The 21,974-nt window shown below is 44.0% G+C and overlaps 2 protein-coding genes across 2 annotated transcripts in view; both read right to left on the bottom strand.

The window, feature by feature from the left end:
* The window catches only part of LOC121576652 (breast cancer anti-estrogen resistance protein 1-like), a 117,305-nt gene extending 110,964 nt beyond the window's left edge, over positions 1-6,341 (bottom strand). The window contains exon 1 of the mRNA XM_045209235.1: positions 5,861-6,341. Coding sequence (XP_045065170.1) covers positions 5,861-5,872 — 12 coding nt within the window. The 5' untranslated portion in view covers positions 5,873-6,341. The remainder of the gene's footprint in view (positions 1-5,860) is intronic.
* A 5,747-nt stretch (positions 6,342-12,088) lies between these two features.
* The window catches only part of LOC121576650 (craniofacial development protein 1), a 47,874-nt gene continuing 37,988 nt past the window's right edge, over positions 12,089-21,974 (bottom strand). Inside the window, exons 6-7 of the mRNA XM_041889970.2 lie at positions 17,593-17,751; positions 12,089-13,279 (exon numbers count right to left, since the gene is read on the bottom strand). Coding sequence (XP_041745904.1) covers positions 13,186-13,279; positions 17,593-17,751 — 253 coding nt within the window. The 3' untranslated portion in view covers positions 12,089-13,185. The remainder of the gene's footprint in view (positions 13,280-17,592; positions 17,752-21,974) is intronic.

Below are 21,974 nucleotides of genomic sequence, written 5' to 3'. Positions count from 1 at the left end.
GTGTTAGAGGTTTCATGGTGCTTGTATCTAAACCAAAGTAGATCATTTTAAGATTGTTCTATGCATCAGTTGGGGTCTCTATAAGCTTCAATATGAGGTTCTAAACCTAGCATGAAAGTGCATCCTTGTAGCTGTGTGGGCTAATATAGTCAAAATGTTTGCCTAGGGGTAAGTTGAGCCAATGTCCCAATTGGGTAAGTTGAGCAAATTGAAGTGTTTTCTTTCCATGCATAATGCAAGGTATTATTGCTGGGTTATGAGCTAACAACTGGGCCTGTCCTATGTTAAACGTGTTTTAAAAAGTATAAAGTGTTAGGTGTTAAGCCTGTGTTAAAAGATGCTTAAAATGATTAGAAGACAAAAGTGATTTTGATCGTGCTGATTTGTGTTTGGGAAATAAAGATAGACATGGTTTTAAAAAGGTAGTGGTAATATTTCATTCAGTACAGAAATGTGTAGGCGGCTTAACTTACCCCGTCCCGGGGCTCAACCCCACACCCGGGGTAAGTTGTGCCAAAATACCAATGTTTTTGGTAAAGCTATGATTTCAACTGTAATGTTTAGATGAATTCTGATTATTTCCATCCCAAAATGTATGTAAATATCTTTGTTAGAAAGAATCCTATATTTCCCTTGACGGAGTGATGCTGAATGTAAAAAATAGCTCAATTTACCCCACTCTCCCCTATGTATTTCGCATGAATTCATGGTATATTACAAATGTGCATACAGCTGCATGCATTCATGTATACTGTATGTGTCCATATACCAACTTGTACTGTATTCAGGACATGCATATTCCCAAAATGTATGCATATTTACAAAAGCATTATATACTGTAAACTACACTACATTACCAAAAGTATGTGGACACCTGCTCGTCTCATTCCAAAATCTTGGGCATTAATATGGAGTTGGTCCCCCCTTTGCTGCTATAACAGCCTCCACTCTTCTGGGAAGGCTTTCCACTAGATGTTGGAACATTGCTGTGGGGATTTGCTTCCATTCAGTCACAAGAGCATTAGTGAGGTTGGGCACTGATGTTGGGCGATTAGGCCTGGCTCGCAGTCGGCATTCCAATTCATCCCAAAGGTGTTTGATGGGGTTGAGGTCAGGGCTCTGTGCAGGCCAGTCAAGTTTTTCCACACTGATCTCGACAAACCATTTCTGTATGGACCTCGCTTTGTGCACAGGGGCATTGTCATGCTGAAACAGGAAAGGGCCTTCCCCAAACTGTTGGCACAAAGTTGAAAGCAAAGAATCGTCTAGAATGTCATTGTATGCTGTTGCGTTAAGATTTCCCTTCACTGGAACTAAGGGGCCTAGCCGAACCATGAAAAACAGCCCCAGACCATTATTCCTCCTCCACCAAACTTTACAGTTGGCACTGTGCATTGGGGCAGGTAGGGTTCTCCAAACACAGATTTGTCCGTTGGACTGCCAGATGGGGAAGCGTGATTCATCACTCCAGAGAACGCGTTTCCACTGCTCCAGAGTCCAATGACGGCGAGCTTTACACCACTCCAGCCGGACCTTGGCATTGCGCATGGTGATCTTAGGCTTGTGTGCGGCTGCTCGGCCATGGAAACCCATTTCATGAAGCTCCCGACGAACAGTTCTTGTGTTGACGTTGCTTCCAGAGGCAGTTTGGAACTCGATAGTGAGTGTTGCAACCGAGGACAGACGATTTTTATGCGCACTTCAGCACTCGGCGGTCACACTCTGTGAGCTTGTGTGGCCTACCACTTCGCGGCTGAGCCGTTGTTGCTCCTAGACTTTTCCACTCCACAATAACAGCACTTACAGTTGACCGGGGCAGCTCTAGCAGGGCAGAAATGTGACGAACTGACTTGGAAAGGTGGCATCCTATGATGGTGCCACATTGAAAGTCACTGAGCTCTTCAGTAAGGCCATTCTAATGCCAATGTTTGTCCATGGAGATTGCATGGCTGTGTCCTCAATTTTATACACCTGTCAGCAAAGGGTGCGGCTGAAATAGCCGAATCCACTAATTTGAAGGGGTGTCCACATACTTTTGTATATATAGTGTATAATAGCACGCTATATACAGTGGCATTAACATAAAACACTGGAGAAGAATTGCTATTGATGCTATTATATTCTACTTATAGTAAATGTATGCTGGTAAGCAAGCTATCAGTTAATCAGTGAATTACTAATAGCAAATGTTAAATCCATAATATCAAAGGAGCAATGAGTAAAAAGCCACAGATGGGATTGGTGAATGACAGGGTGTTTAACATCCTTAACAGCCTTGCAGCGTTGGACCATTGGGACCCCTGCTACTACTGGCACTTCCAGTTCACCTAATCATGCTTAACTCTACGGGCTGATCCCATCCAAACATCAGTTTAATTTCCCCCATAATATGGTTGACTGGAGGAATTAACACATCAAATACAGCAGGAGGATACTCTCCACAGGGACTCCCAATCTATTCGAATTTTGGCAGGCCACCGAGGAAATACACCCATCACCCAAGCAACAACATTGGATGCTTTGACAAATCTGCACTCCCAAAAAGTAAGATACAGAATAAAATGGATAGCAGACGTTATATTGACAGCTATAACGTTGTAATAACAATGGTATTACACTATTACTGCAAGAATAATCGCATACAAATGGAAATGATCTATTCTACACCAGCCATTTTCCAAAGCACCCCCATATCTAACATGATTTCTATGGGAAATCTTGAATAACACCTACGCAATGGAAAAGTTTGCGACTGATTTGTCCACTGGTTTGGGTGGACAGTCACACCCAAGTGACGTGTGACGTTGATTTCCCAGTGACGTGTTAGGCAGCCAGGTGAAGGGGCTCAGACTGGTTGGCGTGAGGCGCTGGGTTTACTCATGGTGTTCATGAGACTCATCCTGCTTGCATAGAGAACAGCTGTTGCCATCAAGCCCGGGCCCCAAGGCATGGGAACTGCAATCTGGACTGTGTTTGTTGAATACAGAGTATATCTAACTGAGGGTAAATACATACATTACAAACCAAACCAAACCAACAACCCCCACAAGTTGAAACTTTGCACAGTCTTACTCAAGACAATAACACGTAGCCTAATACATTGATTCATAATGTGCAGTACCATTTGCTCAAACACTCTGCAAAACAAACAAGAAAGTAAAGGTTGTCCATTACATCGCTCTAATGGCATGAGGCTAGTTAGCGTAGGTGATAATGTTATATCTCCAGATGATCTACAGGCAAAGAGGCCTCTATACAGTATATCTCAGTGTTTAGGAGATAACTCTGTAATCAGCCCTTGGCTGTCCTGAGGAAAACTAGCCTATTTATTTTGGTGTTAGTAGGAGTGTGACTTGCAGCACATTCTACTCCCTAAGCCTGACATGGGGAAAACAATGAGCTCTGAATTTCAAGCAGCACAATAAAAAAAAACGTGGGGATCTCGTCACAAACTGGTGGGGTTGAGATGCGTATTGCTGAAAGACGCTTCATACAGGTTAGAGCACGCCGTTTCAGATATACAGTTGAAGTCGGAAATGTACATACACTTAGGTTGGAGTCATTAAAACTTGTTTTTCAACCACTCCACACATTTCTTGTTAACAAACTATAGTTTTGGCAAGTCGGTTAGGACATCTTCTTTGTGCATGACACAAGTAATTTTTCCAACAATTGTTTACAGACAGATTATTTCACTTATAATTCACTGTATCACAATTCCAGTGGGTCAAAAGTTTACATACACTAAGTTGACGGTGCCTTTAAACAGCTTGGAAAATTCCAAAAAAATGATGTCATGGCTTTAGAAGCTTCTGATAGGCTAATTGACATAATTTGAGTCAATTGGAGGTGTACCTGTGGATGTATTTCAAGGCCTACCTTCAAACTCAGTGCCTCTTTGCTTGACATCATGGGAAAATCAAAAGAAATCAGCCAAGACCTCAGAAAAAAATGGTAGAACTCCACAAGTCTGGTTCATCCTTGGGAGCAATTTCCAAACGCCTGAAGGTACCACGTTCATCTGTACAAACAATAGTACGCAAGTATAAACACCATGAGACCACGCAGCCGTCATAACGCTCAGGAAGGAGACGCGTTCTGTCTCCTAGAGATGAACGTACTTTGGTGCGAAAAGTGCAAATCAATCCCAGAACAACAGCAAAGGACCTTGTGAAGATGCTGGAGGAAACAGGTAGAAACGTATCTATATCCACAGTAAAACTAGTCCTATATCGACATAACCTGAAAGGCCGCTCAGCAAGGAAGAAGCCACTGCTCCAAAACCGCCATAAAAAAGCCAGTCTACGGTTTGCAACTGCACATGGGGACAAAGATCGTACTTTTTGGAGAAATGTCCTCTGGTCTGATGAAATAAAAATTGAACTTTTTGCCCATAATGACCATTGTTATGTTTGGAGGAAAAAGGGGAATGCTTGCAAGCCGAAGAACACCATCCCAACCGTGAAGCACGGGGGTGGCAGCGTCATGCTGTGGGGGTGCTTTGCTGCAGGAGGGACTGGTGCACTTCACAAAATAGATGGCATCATGAGGAAGGAAAATTATGTGGATATATTGAAGCAACATCTCAAGACACCAGTCAGGAAATTAAAGCTTGGTCGCAAATGGGTCTTCCAAATGGACAATGACCCCAAGCATACTTCCAAAGTTGTGGCAAAATGGCTTAAGGACAACAAAGTCAAGGTATTGGAGTGGCCATCACAAAGCCCTGACCTCAATCCTATAGAAAATGTGTGGGCAGAACTGAAAAAGCATGTGCGAGCAAGGAGGCCTACGAACCTGACTCAGTTACACCAGCTCTGTCAGGAGGAATGGCCCAAAATTCACCCAATTTATTGTGAGAAGCTTGTGGAAGGCTACCCGAAACGTTTGACCCAAGTTAAACAATTTAAAGGCAATGCTACCAAATACTAATTGAGTGTATGTAAACTTCTGACCAACTGGGAATGTGATGAAAGAAATAAAAGCTGAAATAAATAATTCTCTCTACTATTATTCTGACATTTCACATTCTTAAAATAAAGTGGTGATCCTAACTGACCTAAGACAGGGCAATTTTACAGAAATTGTGAAAAACAGAGTTTAAATGTATTTGGCTAAGGTGTATGTAACTTCAACTGTATATATGTGTGCATAACAACACATGCCAAGCTAGATAGAACAGTACTTGCCGAAGGTGAACAGTCATATCCTGAATATTTACAAATCCATTATTAGGAGAACAGAGTCATGGCAATATCTACAATAAACATCCCCAAGCCCAATACACATCAAAGGATGGAACTGGTACCTTTTGTTATGATTACTGGGGTACACAATTGGGCTTTTTACTGATTTGCAGGCTGTTGGATTAATGGTAGAATGCTTGCAAAGCAACTGAAAACAACAGAAGACAAAGCAAAAATGGTCTGCAACACAACTGCATATCCTAGTCACATGAAGCATTAAGTGTCCAAGACCAATACTTTTGGCATTACACTCAAACTATAGCCTACAGGTGGTTACATAATTGCAGTAAAGTTTTAACCTAACACTTTGCAACTGACAAAACTCAGGCTGTTGGCACTACTATGCCCACCCAGTCAAATGTGACAGGTTGACAAGAACATTTTTACAAATTATAAAAACATTGAAAATAAATATCTCCTATTATTATAACAGTGGTATTACAATGATAATACAAAGTAACTCCCTGAGCAGCAAAGGAGATGACACTTGGCAATGGCAACATTGTATCGCTGACATCTCTTTGTAGGCAACGAAAGTTCATGCCAGATGTAACATCATTACATGGTTGTCTTCCAATAGAGGATTTAAATAGTAACCTTTAAATAACACTTACCGGAACAGACATCTTGTGATGTGTTAGAGTAGGCTATGCCTCTCTTTGGCTACTTAAAAATGTTTAGGTTATTTAAGAAGCTGTAGGCTACTTGTTCAACAACAAAACACGCTATTTTCTTCAGGACTCCTTCGATGTCAGCCTTTATTCCATGCTTTTCCTTTAAAATGCATCTACGTCGGTGTCAGTTCTCCGTTCAGGTTGAGTTTGTAATGAATGTCAGGGATATGGTGGGATTTTCCAAGCTAGGAGCAGCCCACCAAATGCGGCGCAGTCCTGCTCATGAACGTCCAGAGCTCCCGTCTCTCCAACACACCGTTAACACTCTCCTCTTGTTCTTCTATGTCACACGTTTCGTTTATTCTCCAATTATCCAATGTAAAATATGTTTTAAATAGCAACTTTGCATTCAGTGTCAAATAGAATGAAAAAAAGATTTCCTCCACAGTCTTGCGCCTGCTGCGTGTATCACTGCTGCTGCACGAAAGACCACTGCTCTCTATACCGTTCTAATGAAATCGTCAAGTTTTGTTTAAAGGGATGGTCTCCCGTTTTCCACCATCAAAAAGAAGAGGCAGCAATAAGATGAAGATTTTTTGTCGTGATAAGGCCTCCCCTACCTTACCATGTTAAACTCGTGCGCTTTTGCATTAATCCTAAATAAATCTATTGGGAAATCTATATGCAGAATAATTGATGAGTTCCCCAAGGTTGCCACTTAAAGGGAATGTCTACATTGTTGTCGGCTATCGTGGGTGAATTGTCCAATAGGCCTAAATACACTTATGGTCATGTTTCCACATCTGAATGAGAGGATGTTGTCAAATGTATTGCACCAATTAATGTGAAGTGGCCTAGGTAGAAGTGCAGGATTCTTTTGAAGTGATTTTGGGACACATTTTGCACAAATCACCTTTTGCACGACTCTATGGACACCCCTCTCTCCAAATGCATAAATTAACACTATGGACCCTAAAAAGCACTTTCATGGTAGGAAATAAGTTGTGCTATTATAGGCTAAGAAACGATGACAGTGTACAGGCAACACCTCAGAGAAGGTTAGAGTAATAATGCATTGTAATACTTTTTATGAGGATGTATGATCCCTTTAATTATCCAGACTAAATAACAGTCAGTTTGATGCATTGGGAGACATAACATTATAAGCCTTGTTATAAGACATAACGGCTCATATGTGCTTATAACAAGTTATAAAGAAGTGTTACCAAAGCCTCTGGCTGAAGTGTTACCAAAGGCTCTACCAGAGCATTTAGGAGCTTTTAGTGTTTGGATAGCATGGAGGGGAAGGCATCCTGAGCATTTGCTCCTGCTGTTATTTGAGATTCTTGTGTCAGTGATTATAATTATCCTCCCAACAGTGTTGGCTTTTTAAAATCAACTTCCCGGTTTGAAACAATGCATTTGGTGACAGACAGCTACACATGCCTGGAGGTGAAGACGTGAAATGTGTGTCAGATATATCAGGCATTCCTAGAGGCAACCTAAGGCTCAACCAACCACCTATATGTGGAAAACCACAGGGGGGTGGGTCTCTTTTAGGGGTTATATTGGGATTTTGTAGGAGTTTAAGTCAGGGTCAGAGTGTGGGTAAAGATTTGTGTTTAAGTTAGTGTGAGGTTTGAGATGAGGGTTAAAGGTTAGAGTTGCAGTTGGTTTTCAAACTATAATAAGACTTCCCTTGACAAAAGCACAGCAACTGTTTATAATCTAAACAATCGTTGTTTTTCAGCCATCTCTCTCTTCCATACTCCTTTAACCTGATCTTTATCTCTTCTTTATCCAGCCTCTTTGCCTTTCTTCCAATCTATTTTTACGTCACGGTCAAGCACAGGTTGTGCAGATGAGACTAGTTCACCTACCACCCACAGTGGGGAGAACAAATAGCCCTTATGTCTTTTCTGTTACTTCTCTTGGATGGTTAAGCGACTTTGGGAGCCCCAAGGGATTCTCCCAGCTTGTCTCTTTCCTTCACTGACTGCTCACTTCCACCATGCTGTTACCCTGCAAATGTCTTTTAAACTTACTTACTGTCACCGTTTCTTTAGCTCAGTTTAATTTTACCACTGTTCACCTCTCACCTTCCTTGTATGTACAGTGGGGAGAACAAGTATTTGATACACTGCCGATTTTGCAGGTTTTCCTACTTACAAAGCATGTAGAGATCTGTAATTTTTATCATAGGTACACTTCAACTGTGAGAGACGGAATCTAAAACAAAAATCCAGAAAATCACATTGTATGATTTTTAAGTAATTATTTTGCATTTTATTGCATGACATAAGTATTTGATCACCTACCAACCAGTAAGAATTCCGGCTCTCACAGACCTGTTAGTTTTTCTTTAAGAAGCCCTCCTGTTCTCCACTCATTACCTGTATTAACCGCACCTGTTTGAACTTGTTACCTGTATAAAAGACACCTGTCCACACACTCAATCAAACAGACTCCAACCTCTCCACAATGGCCAAGACCAGAGAGCTGTGTAAGGACATCAGGGATAAAATTGTAGACCTGCACAAGGCTGGGATGGGCTACAGGACAATAGGCAAGCAGCTTGGTGAGAAGGCAACAACTGTTGGCGCAATTATTAGAAAATGGAAGAAGTTCAAGATGACGGTCAATCACCCTCGGTCTGGGGCTCCATGCAAGATCTCACCTCGTGGGGCATCATTGACATGAGGAAGGTGAGGGATCAGCCCAGAACTACACGGCAGGACCTGGTCAATGACCTGAAGAGAGCTGGGAACACAGTCTCAAAGAAAACCATTAGTAACACACTACGCCGTCATGGATTAAAATCCTGCAGTGCACACAAGGTCCCCCTGCTCAAGCCAGCGCATGTCCAGGCCCGTCTGAAGTTTGCCATTGACCATCTGGATGATCCAGAGGAGGAATGGGAGAAGGTCATGTGGTCTGATGAGACAAAAATAGAGCTTTTTGGTCTAAACTCCACTCGCCGTGTTTGGAGGAAGAAGAAGGATGAGTACAACCCCAAGAACACCATCCCAACCGTGAAGCATGGAGGTGGAAACATCATTCTTTGGGGATGCTTTTCTGCAAAGGGGACAGGACGACTGCACCGTATTGAGGGGAGGATGGATGGGGCCATGTATCGCGAGATCTTGGCCAACAACCTCCTTCCCTCAGTAAGAGCATTGAAGATGGGTCGTGGCTGTGTCTTCCAGCATGACAACGACCCGAAACACACAGCCAGGGCAACTAAGGAGTGGCTCCGTAAGAAGCATGTCAAGGTCCTGGAGTGGCCTAGCCAGTCTCCAGACCTGAACCCAATAGAAAATCTTTGGAGGGAGCTGAAAGTCCGTATTGCCCAGCGACAGCCCCAAAACCTGAAGGATCTGGAGAAGGTCTGTATGGAGGAGTGGGCCAAAATCCCTGCTGCAGTGTGTGCAAACCTGGTCAAGACCTACAGGAAACGAATGATCTCTGTAATTGCAAACAAAGGTTTCTGTACAAAATATTAAGTTCTGCTTTTCGGATGTATCAAATACTTATGTCATGCAATAAAATGCAAATTAATTACTTAAAAATCATACAATGTGATTTTCTGGATTTTTGTTTTAGATTCCGTCTCTCACAGTTGAAGTGTACCTATGATAAAAATTACAGACCTCTACATGCTTTGTAAGTAGGAAAACCTGCAAAATCGGCAGTGTATCAAATACTTGTTCTCCCCACTGTACATACAAGGAAGGTGAGAGGTGAACAGTGGTAAAATTAAACTGAGCTAAAGAAACGGTGACAGTAAGTGAGTTTAAAAGACATTTGCAGGGTAACAGCATGGTGGAAGTGAGCAGTCAGTGAAGGAAAGAGACAAGCTGGGAGAATCCCTTGGGGCTCCCAAAGTCGCTTAACCATCCAAGAGAAGTAACAGAAAAGACATAAGGGCAGAAGGTGTATTTGAATAAATATGAGGATGACTTGCTCTCCACAGCTCTGGAGAGTGTACTGGTCTCTCTCTCGGAGTCTCTCTCTCTATTCGTCACATGCTTCGTAAACAACAAGTGTAGACTAAAAGTGAAATGCTTACTTACGGGCCCTTCCAAACAATGAGAGAGAGAGAAAATAGAGAAATAATAGAAAAGCAATAACACTTTAAATACACAATGAGTAACGATAACTTGGCTATATACACAGGGTACCAGTACCGAATCTATGTGCAGGGGTTTGAGGTAATTCAGGAAGATAATGTATGTACATATAACTAGGACTAAAGTGACTAGACAACAGGATAGATAATAAACAGTAGCAGCAGCGTATGTGATGAGTCAAAAAAGTTAGTGCAAAAAGGGTCAATGTAGATAGTCCGGGTAGCCATTTGGTTAACTATACTGAACAAAAATATGTAAAGTGTTGGTCCCATGTTTCATGAGCTGAAATAAAAGATCCCAGAAAGTGTTCCATACGCACAAAAAGCTTATTTCCCTCAAATTTGGTGCACAAATTTGTTTACATCCCTGTTAGTGAACATTTCTCCTTTGCCAAGATAATCCATCCACTTGACAGGTGTGGCATATCCCAAGACCTCCACATCCAGCTTCTTCACACGCGAGATCGTCTGAGACCAGCCACCCAGACAGCTGATGAAACTGAGGAGCATTTCTGTCTGTATTAAAGCCCTTTTGTGGGGAAAAACTCATTCTGATTGGCTGGGCCTGGCTACCCAGTGGGTGGGCCTGGCTCCCAAGTGGGTGGGCCTATGCCTTCCCAGGCCCACCCATGGCTGCGCCCCTGCCCAGTCATGGTGAAATCCATAGATTAGGGCCTAATGGATTTATTTCAATTTAATCGTTTCCTTATATAAACTGTAACTCAGTAAAATCGTTGAAATTGTTGCGTTTATATTTTTGTTCAGTATATTTAACTAACTATTTAGCAGTCTTACGGCTTGTGGGCAGAAACTGTTCAGGGTCCTCTTGGTCCAGACTTAGTGCATCGGTACCACTTGCCATGTAGTAGCAGAGAGAACAGTCTATGACTTGGGTGGCTGTAGTGTTTGACAATTTGTAAGGCCTTCCTCTGACACCGCCTGGTATAGAGATGCTGGATAGCAGGGAGCTCGGCCCCAGTGTTGTACTGGGCCGTACGCTCTACCCTCTGTAGCGCCTTGCGGTTGGAGGCCATGCCATGCCAAGTTGCCATACCAAGTGGTGATGCAGCCAGTCAAGATGCTCTCAATGGTGCAGCTGTATAACGTTTTGAGGATCTGAGGGCCCACGCCAAATCTTTTCAGACTCCTGAGGGGGAAGAGGCATTGTCGTGCCCTCTTCATGACTGTGTTGGTGTGTGTGGACCATGATCGATCCTTAGGGATGTAGATACCTAGGAACTTGAAGCTCTCGACCCGCCCCGTCAATGTGAAATGTGCCAGTGATGGCAGTGATGTAATGCAGGAAGTAATGTAATGCAGGAAGCACATCCACTGGGGAGCCTGCTGCCTGCCTCCTACATAGGCTTATATAGCCTATTGGACAGAATAATCGGCATCCAATACGCAACTTTTTGTGTACTGTATGTGAGCGTGTTTATGAATAGTATGCATGTCTCTGCAGGATTTTCATGTCTCAGAGAGTATCCCTGCTGTAGGGAGAGTACAGTTCACAGGATCTCTTTATCTAAACCGGCTCATATAAAATATAGAGTAAGCTTTCGTCTGGTAACATTAAGCAAAATTAGAACAAACAAACAAACGTACTGAGTGAGTACCCATGGGGATGCAGGGTGGATCCCTATAACTATGTAATGTAAACAAGTTAATTACCCTCCTATGAAGGATGCACAGGCTTCTCCTCCTTTCCCCTCCAAACACTCAGGCAGGAAACACAGAAGCTGTGAGTGGAGGGGGCCTGGACACAGAGGAAATGAGGTTGAGAGATACTGTGTGAGTGGTGGAGTCCTCTGACATCCTTATTTAAGGCATAGCAGAGTGGGTAAGACGGCAGTGCCTGTCCGGAGGCCTGGGAGTGATGGGGGATGGGGTTAGGGGTGTAGGACCTAGCGGGGTGAGGGAGAGGGCAACAGTTGCATTTGGGGAAGAGGGGGCAGGGAGGGACTGGATATGGTGAAATGGTAGTGTTTCTGTAGACAGTTGTCTGGAGAAGGGAAAAACCTTAGAAGGGGGAAGAGGAAGGCTGGAATATAAGGCCTTGGGGAGGTCAGGGGTACAAATGAGCAAAACAAAACAACAACTTCAAACCAAATGACGTGCTTTATTCAATGTTATACAGTTGACACAGTACAGCACCAGGATGACAACATAAAACAAGTCCAAATTCTGACATAATAACACATTTGAGACATTATTATTCAGACACGCTTGAAGCCCATTCATTTAACAACCAGTAACAAAAAATAAAGTCCCTGAATTAGCCTGTCTGTGTGAGTGTCTGCTACTGAACAACCATACAATTACCTTGTAATAGGAGCCGTGTCATTACATTTGGAGAACAGTAGCACACGTTGAGGAAACGTTCAGTGATCCTCTCCCCTCTTAGCTCAGGTTTAAGAAGCAGCTAAGCTGACATGTTGATAAAACATAAATCTTTCATCTTGCATCATGTCAGAAACTGTGATGGTTATTGGTATAACTAAGGTACATCAGAGTGAGACAAATCTTTCTCTTCAGATTAGCTGGAATGTATCCAGAGTAGCGCAGTCTGCACAACAGGGAGGTGAAATGCAATCAACTTTAACTCTTCCAATGAACAGCGCACCAAACCGAATCACTGAAGGATGGCACAAATATCTGAGCAGTGTATGGATTCTTCCTCTCTTTCCCTCTCTCCTTCTCCCTTTCAAGTCAATGCCAATAACAACTGATTCAGAGTTCAGGGTGTGGAATCATGAGTGTGCTGCTCATTCTTCTCTGCTCACTCCTGGAATAGTTTCCCCTTTTTTTTTCTCACCCTGGTGATGATGATGACCAATGTTCAGTACAGGAACACCCTCACAGCCATGTGTGAGGTAAGCAGGTTAACACTGCCACCACACCTCTCATAGAGGTAGGAAGACACAGTCAAGGGTCTGAGTCTAGGTGATTCAGGTCACACGCAGGTCCAGGAACAGATGGAGGTGTAATGAGAGCGCTGTATGTAGATTGGGAATGTGAAATCTGAGACAGGTCCAAAAACAGCAGGTAGCAGGTACAGTTGGCCATCCAGACAGATGGGCAGTCCAGAGGCCAAGTACTGGGAAGAGAAACCATGGTAGGGAACTGGGCAGGCATGTTCAGAGTGGTGCGCACGCATGTGTCACAATTGTTAGTGTGCTTCCTCCATTATTTAATGTCATCGCTTCATGATGTTGCCGAGACGTACTTTCTTTTCCTGCTCAAACTGCCGGTGGTCAACTCTCTGCAGGAAATTCTTCCTCTCCACATACCTAAAAACCAACAAACATAGAAAACAGAATTACTAACACACACAAAAACATCCAGCAAGAGATATTACGAAGCACGCGTGCAAACACACACACACTGCTCCAATAGAACAACAGCCGTTCTGGGACACGCATGTTACACAAGGTCCTGGCTCATTGTTATAGTGAACACCTGATAGCATGTTAGCGCTAAGTGCGCACACACAAGTGAATTAGTTGATTAACAACTCTCTGGCTTATGTTGTAGCTTACACTTGAATAGCTGAGGTATTGATAACTAAATCTGCATTTGTGTGATGAAGATGAGTGTAATGAATCCCTAGGTTATAAGACAGAGGGGATGTAAGTGTCCCCAATGGCTGTTTAACCCTTCACACCCACCAGGAGCTAGAAAAGTAGCTCTTCCCATCTTTTTTTCCTTTGCCTTCGCTCTCTAAGCATTGCCTCTGCCTCGCACACTAGGATCCATATCTCTACACACAAGGGACAGCTTGAATTAAAGACACCACTGCACCCACAGTTATCCTCCAAACCCAAACCCATTCCCAGAGGAAGGAAGAAGCCAGCTCCCTCATGGCTCACGCCCACCACTGGTTGTTCTCTGGCCCTGGATCAGAGAGAGGGAGATCTCATCACTGGCCCCCCAGTCTGTGTGTGACCCACGTGGGAGAGCCGGCCCAGGGCGTAGCCCTACTATGGGGCTGTCTGGAGCTCCAAGAACAGCTCTGCGGCCTCCCAGTGTGGCTCAGTGGACCGCCTTCCTTCAGCCTACTGCAGCCTCTTGCCCAGTCCCCTGGCCTCCGAACCCTATAGACTGACTCCCTCCACAGAACCACATCCCTCCCAAAGAAATGGAAAAACACGGGAGAAATTGAGGTATTCGGAGAAAGCAGCAATTTAGCCTGTCGGACAGGTTGTATTTCTGAACCCTCTAAACTATGGTCTTTAATTGAATGTATTTACTTCATCTCACCACTGTCTAGAGAGGCTGAATATAGAGTGAGACGGTCTCCTCTCTCATCTCCTATACTGTAGCACAGACATAGTGGTGGGTAGTGTGACATCTCTGCCTGCATGGTTGAGAGCCTCCTCTACTCTCAGCAGGCAGTGACGGAGTTAATCATCCCAATGTTACTAGGGCTGCTCTTAGCAACGGGCAATGATGTCATGCTAGATTAGCATCCACAGGGGAGTATGAACCCCCCAAGTGCCTGGCTCTAGTGGAGACGAAAACATCCCAACACACTGGGATTGGAGAAATGAGAGAGCTAGCTCCCACCTCACACTGAGGAGCGCTGGGTAGCCATGGAGACAGTTGCAGGCTGGGTAATTATAATGACTGTGTAATTATGATACCCCCAAGACATGCTAACCTCCCCTGCTATTGGTAATGGTGAGAGGTTAGCATGTCTTGGAGGTATGATCTTTGACCCTCTGTAACTTTCTCACTCATCATTATTAACAATTCATTCATCAATATCTGTAATCATGGTAGCATCCACATTAAATTAATGTAGAAGTGTTTAGAAACATATTATATTCTTATTTATAATACAAGTGACACAATACATTATTTACCATTCAATTTTATTGGGCACAAAATAATCTGAAACACAACCACAACGAACTGCAAATGCATCCAAAAGTTGATGTAATCTTTGCGTGCTAAGAATATGGGACCAAATACTAAATTTTGGACTACTTTACTTATAAAAATATTTTTTTTAAATAATTTTGACCCCTACCTTTTTGAGAGAAAAAAAGTATTACTTGTTAAAATAAATCTCTTTCTCTGAGTAATTGTATTAGTATAAAATAATATACACTGAGTGTACAAAACATTAGGAACACCCCCCTTTCCCCTCAGAACAGCCTCAATTCGTCGGGGCATGGACTCTACAAGGTGTCGAAAGCGTTCCACAGGGATGCGGGACCATGATGACTCCAATGCTTCCCACAGTTGTGTCAAGATGGCTGGATGTCCTTTGAGTGGTGGACCATTCTTGATACACATGGGAAACTGATAAGTCAAAAACCCAGCAGCGTTGAAGTTCTTGACACAGTCAAACCGGTGTGCCTGGCACCTACTACCATACCCCGTTCAAAGGCACTTAAATCTTTTGTCTCACCCATTCACCCTCTGAATGGCACACATACAGGACACAATCCATGTCTCAGTAGTCTCAAGGCTTAAAAATCCTTCTTTAACCTGTCTCCTCCTCTTCATCTACATCGATTGAAGTAGATTTAACAAGTGACATCAATAAGGGATCACAGCTTTCACCTGGATTCACCTGGTCAGTCTGTCATGGAAATAGCAGGTGTTCCTAATGTTTTTGTACACTCAGGGTAATTTCCCAATTTTTTTGCATACAATATAGCTCTGTATTTGAATTATTTATTTTATACAGTCATTATTGCTCATCTTTATCAAGGGTGTCAATAATTTCAGACCCCACTGTATATCAACTGACACCTCACAGTCACCACTCAGCAAAAGATGGAGACCCTGTTGATGATGTCATGACTTCACCGTTGGCCTATCTGACAGAATTTGGTCATCTGATTCTGCGCCAATTTTTTCCACCCAATCTACATATGATTTGGCATCTTTAATTTCTCTGTCATATGTTCTCCACAAAGCAGGTCACCTTCCTATGGGTGAACACTTGAACTTGGCCTAAATGTTTCATACGCCTCAAGGTGACTTCAGTTTACAGTGGTTGATGCGATAGGAATATAGCGTGCTGGGTAGTTGTTGTCTACACACATTACTTTTGAGTGCAACACTCCAGAGTTCCCCTCAGGTCTCACTGTTAGCTACACACCATAAGACTGGCCTACATCTTTTCTACATTCATTATTCATGACCAAAAGCAAAGAGATGTTTAGAAGAGAGTTGGCTACACAGTAAATTTAGACCAACTCAACTCTCACCCTCATTTCACTGGCATCTCCTATGTGGTTTGTGTGTGTGACAGAAATAGGCATGCGTATGATGCACACATACACTACATGACCAAAAGTATGTGGACACCTGCTCGTCGAACATCTCATTCCAAAATCATGGGCATTAATATGGAGTTAGTCCCCCTTTGCTGCTATAACAGCCTTCACTATTCTGGGAAGGCTTTCCAGTAGATGTTGGAACATTGCTGCGGGGACTTGCTTCCATTCAGCCACAAGAGCATTAGTGAGGTCAGGCACTGATGTTGGGCCATTAAGCTTGGCTCGCAGTCGGCGTTCCAATTCATCCCAAAGGTGTTCGATGGAGCTGGGGTCAGGGCTCTGTGCAGGCCAGTCAAGTTCTTCCACACCGATCTCGACAAACCATTTCTGTATGGACCTCACTTTGTGCACAGGGGCATTGTCATGCTGAAACAGGAAATGGCCTACCCCAAACGGTTGCCACAAAGTTGGAAGTACAGAATAGTCTAGAATGTCATTGTATGCTGTAGCGTTAAGATTTCCCTTCACTGGAACTAAGGGGCCTAGCCTGAACCATGAAAAACAGCCCCAGGCACGACACCTTTTCTGCAGAGCTCCTGGGTACATGGATCTGGACTGCTGTTACCATGTACAGAGCAGGTGTTGCTCTGCACCTGACTCCCTGCCCCCCTCTAACCTCATATATACAACCTGCTCTAGACTGTGTTTTGTTAGCTCTGCTCATTAGCTTTCCTGTGACGCAGGAGGAGAAGGGACCAGTAGCCAGGCTGCACAGCTCATCAGTCAGAGACACAGATGAGGATGGAGATGAGAGGGGGAGAGAAATATGGAGCGGGGGGCTGTTAAATTATTAATCTGTTCAACAGTAACCTTTAGGAAAGAATAATGCTACTGCAGGGCCTCTGACAGTAGAGGGAAAATCCAGCCTGTGCTGGGAGAGGAAAGGGAGATGGACGCCACATGGATGCTGCTGGTATTCTGAGCAGGCATGCAGACAGACAGCTGCTTCATACCTACAGGTCAGGCAGGGGGATAAGGCTGGACTGCTGCAGAGCTCAGTCAGGAACAACCTGCCTATCATCACAAAGGACTTGTCTATCAGAGATGATCTTTCTGTCTATCCAGAGTCCAACCTGCTGGTGACTACTGTAGATAGATAGAGGCCACTGGTATCAAAGACAGACGTGTGCTGTAGCTCAGGATTAGTACTGGACAGTAGACAGGATATGGGTCCAGTCCACCAGGATAAGGCTGGTGGGTAGAGGCAGAATACTTTTAAACTGATCTATCAGTTTCCCTGCCTCTCTATGGTGGAGTGGTGTTGCAGAACACTATATGGCATCGCTGGTACCAATAGAGAGACTAACCCTTCTTTGCCCCGGTTGTGGATGGCCAGCTCGTCCCCGATGCCCTCCTCATCCTTGAAGGCGTCCCAGTCCATCTTGGACTTCTCCAACGTGCTCATCTTCTGTTTCTTCCCCCCGAGGCGGTTCAGGATGCTGCCCATCCCTGCAGGCCTCTTCACACTGAGGAGGACACATATGGACGTTACACACTGACAGATAACACAGACACAGGGCTGATGAAGCTGGCAATTTTTGCAAGCCTCTTCTTCAGGAAATGGGAGAGAAAAGGGATGATGGAAGTTTCAAGGGAGAGAAATAAATGAAATCATCACAAGCTTTAATGCTCACAATGAAGAGAATGGACTAATGGGGCAAGGGAGAGAATGGGAGAGAGAGGAGCATAAAAGGAGTTGGGGAATAGGGATGGATTTCAGATGATAAGACCGAACAAAATAAAATTGCAATTATTCTTCTGGCAGTGTATTTCAGACCCTCAGCTTGTTTCTTTGTGGAGCTGTGTGAACAAAGACGTCAGTCCATTTTGAATCAGAAGAAAGTCATCCTGACACTGAGGTTTCGCTTGGCTGCAGTAATGAAATGTTAAACGATGTGTGCTGAGAAATAGCTGAAGACATTAGACTGGCTCTTCTCTCCCTCTCCCTCCACCATAAGGAGGCCTAGGGGGAGGCAGAGGGCCATCAGACCTTGGGGGGAACTAGAGGGTGTCAAGGGTCCAAGGACGAGCACTTTCACACTCAGGTGTCATAGTGCAGGTCCCTTCAAAAGGAACAGACTCAAAATGTGTTTTCACTATTGCTTTCCTCTCTTTATGTGCATCTGTGTGTGTGTGTGTGTGTGTGTTTGTGCGTGTCAGTAGACAGTAAAGACAGGGTGTGTTTAACAAGGGCGTCTCCTATCTCAAGGTTTTTGTGGATCACCAAGAAAGGGAAGTGACACTGAAACGAAGGTCAAGAAAAGATGACATGGCAGCCCACACCCTTCCACACCCACACATGTATCCGCAAACATGCCCACGCACAGCCTCCCGCTCCAAACATGTTGATAACAACCCTGTTTATATAGAGTTCCAGCTCATTGGAAGTGTGTTACAACAAGCTGCTCGTAATGTAATCGGCCGTAACAGGCTGCTATAAAATGACAAGGCAACGCGAGGACAAACACACACTGGCAAACATACTAATCAATCCAGCTGGAGGTAGGGCCAGCAACAAGCCTGAATCACTAACACACACTCCAATATTGTCAGTCATACAGTGCTACTATAGTATATCGCTCCTTAAAGGACTGTGGTGAATTTACAGGTAGAGAGAAAAGGAGGAATAAGAGGAAAAAGAGAAAGATACTTTTCTCTCTTTCCATAAAGAGGGTAAGGGTTCTTTGAAGAGAAACAAGGCTAAAGTCTGCCTGACAGAATGCATTTGCCATCTGTGCCGGCGCTGTCAGCATCGTTCAGAGAGAAGAGGATGGCGGGCAACAGAAACGCGAGGGGGAATTTGACTTTTCTTCTGCATTATTTTGTTTGTCTGTCTTTCTGTGATTCCCTTCAGGAACAGATCCATTTCCTGCAGAATAGCAGAACGCCACACATACACGTCTTATCCTACCAACACACATAGACACATACCTGTTGACTGAACATGTCACATAAGCCCATGATTACAGACAGCTTCTGCCAGCTGTGTCCACTGAGCACTGTTCCCACGGCAGCCTGACATGGGCCAGACTAAACATCCAAACAGCTTAGTATTCTACACATGCACGCAGCCACATGTAGACACACACAAGTGAATGCATGCACATGTGCTCAGAACACATTCAGATCTTAATTTGACCTATATTGTCACAGCAAAACAATCTGGCAGCAACAGGATTAGTCAAGAATGTTGCTTGATCGGTGGTTAGGCTATTAGCTGGCCAAAAATAAGCTACATGAAAAGTGCAATACTGTTAATTTAACCGTGTGTTAGTGTGGGTTTTCCTGCGGTGCAGGAAAATTCTCAGCAACAAAAGGGTGATCAAATCAAGATACTACATTTGTCCTTGGTACACACGGACGGAAGCACGCACACCTACACATGCACACATTGTTCTATACCTACAAAAACAATAATATCCACTTAGAACACAGTGTATGGTGAGGAAAACTACATGGAGTTAAACAAAACACAAAACAGCTAAATGAATTAAGGTCACATATCTAATGTTTTTCTTTTTGCTCCGACCCAATCCTGGCTCAGCTCCCAAGACAGGCGCTGCCAGTGTCCCACTCACTGCACTGCATCATTGGCCTCTGCTAAACACTGGGATACTGCTGCGCAGTCATGTGCAAGCAGCCAGTCTCAATGCAGCAAATTGAGCCTCAGCCTCCACAGCAGACTGCTAAAGCACATAGAGGTCTATAGAGGTCAGATACACTACACAAAACAACTCCAGTGTTAATATGTCAACATCTCGGTGACTGTGTCAAGGTTTGTGAGCCTCATTTGGGATGGAGAGAGTTATGGAGAGGGATGGAGAGAGTTATGGAGAGGGATGGAGAGAGTTATGGAGAGGGATGGAGAGAGTTAAGGGATGGAAGGAAAAAGGTTGAGGGATACAGAGCAGTAAAGCAGTTCCTTAGTGAAGAGGCAGGGTAAACCGTGCAGCTATAGGTATACCTGCTCACACGCACCACTGTAATCCAGGCTCCAAACTGCTGTGAAAGGGGATAAATAGACAATCAGGGCTCAACTGATAGTCATTCCAGCCTGTCCCCATCCCTGTGTTGTGGGCTGGGGAGGGTCTGGGCAGTGTGCCATGCTGCAGCACTCAGCTCTCTATGAGTCTGGAGAGAATGTTAAACGCATGGCCAAGGTTACAGCACAGCCCTCCAGCAGAGATAACCCACTGTCCAGGCTGCACGGCCTGTTCTAGGAACATACAAACACACATGGATACATAGACACACACGTACACACTCTCTACACACACACTCACACGTGTGGTCTGGCTGATAGGAGGCCGCCAGTAATCACAGTCCAGTTTATTTGAAGACTGGTGTCTCCCATGACCAGAGACCCTCTCTATAGCAGTCTCACACACGGACACTGATAACACACAGAGCATGAAGGTAGTACACACACTAAACATACACACTCAAAATGGACATGATGACAGACATGCACACACACACAGCTCTGCAACCTTGGTGGAGGAAGGAGAGGAGAAGAAAGGTGAAGTGAGGTGAGGTGAGGAGCGGGGGGCTAAGAGCCAATGCAGACAGACAGAAGGACTGTAATGGCCATCTCACTGAATACCTCTCTCTCTGTCTCTGTCAGGAAACAGCTGTCATAAAAGCTCCTTACAACAAACTCGCTCTCTATTCTTCTACTGTTGCCTCAAAAGGAAATACATTCCTAAGCTCAGCCTCCCCACCACATTCCATTGTGCTGCACAAGGAATGTGTCCCCTTCTCAGGGAGGGCTGTCAGAATGGGACTGACCCCAAGCTTTACCCATAATAACAAACAAATGGACCACTAAAATGGATTCATGATGTACTGTCAACCATGGGTGCTGATAGTTAGTTAGGCTAACGGCTGCTATGCTCTGTTACACTACAGACCAGACCACCATGGTAAAATCCTCTTCTCTGTGGACCTCAACCTTCCCGTCTCTGTCCCCTCTCAGTGTCCTGTCCCTGTCTGTCTTAGATGTACTGAGAGGTCTGTCTGAACAACGGGACAGGGAGATGATTGTCAGACCCAGATATATCAAGGTATAAACATGGAGAAATTTCATTTTATCGGCAACGTTATACTCCATTTGGTTGGACTCTTGCGATACTTTTCCGTGTGCGCATGCGTTGGCTACATGGAGAAGCATGGCTCGAGTCCAACCAAATGGAATATAACGTTGCGGATAAAGTTCGGAATGACACAATTTCATGTGTACATGTACAAGACCTGCATACCTTCCGGAGACACTTGAAACCCTACCTCTTTAAGGAATACCTGGAATAGTATAACAGTAATCCTTCTACCCCCCCATAAAAATAAAAAGGGTGGTTATCCCACTGGCTATCCTAAGTTGAATGCACCAATTTGTAAGTCGCTCTGGATAAGAGCGTCTGCTAAATTACTTAAATGTAATGTAAATCACTATACTGAGAGCGTTGCTGTTTCTAAAAGGACATACAGTGCTTTCAGAAAGTATTTACACCCCTTGACTTTTTCCACATTTTGTTGTGTTACAGCCTGAATTAAACAATTCATTAAATCGAGATTTAGTGTGACTGTCTCACTGGCCTACACACAATACCATATGACGTCAAAGTGGAATTATGATGTTGTTGTTTTTAACATTTTAAATTAATAAAAAACTAAAAGCTGAAATGTCTAGAGT

This window comes from Coregonus clupeaformis, chromosome 29 (genome assembly GCF_020615455.1).
Source record: "Coregonus clupeaformis isolate EN_2021a chromosome 29, ASM2061545v1, whole genome shotgun sequence".
In the NCBI taxonomy this organism is placed as follows: domain Eukaryota; kingdom Metazoa; phylum Chordata; class Actinopteri; order Salmoniformes; family Salmonidae; genus Coregonus; species Coregonus clupeaformis.
This window is presented reverse-complemented; position numbering and strand designations above follow the sequence as displayed.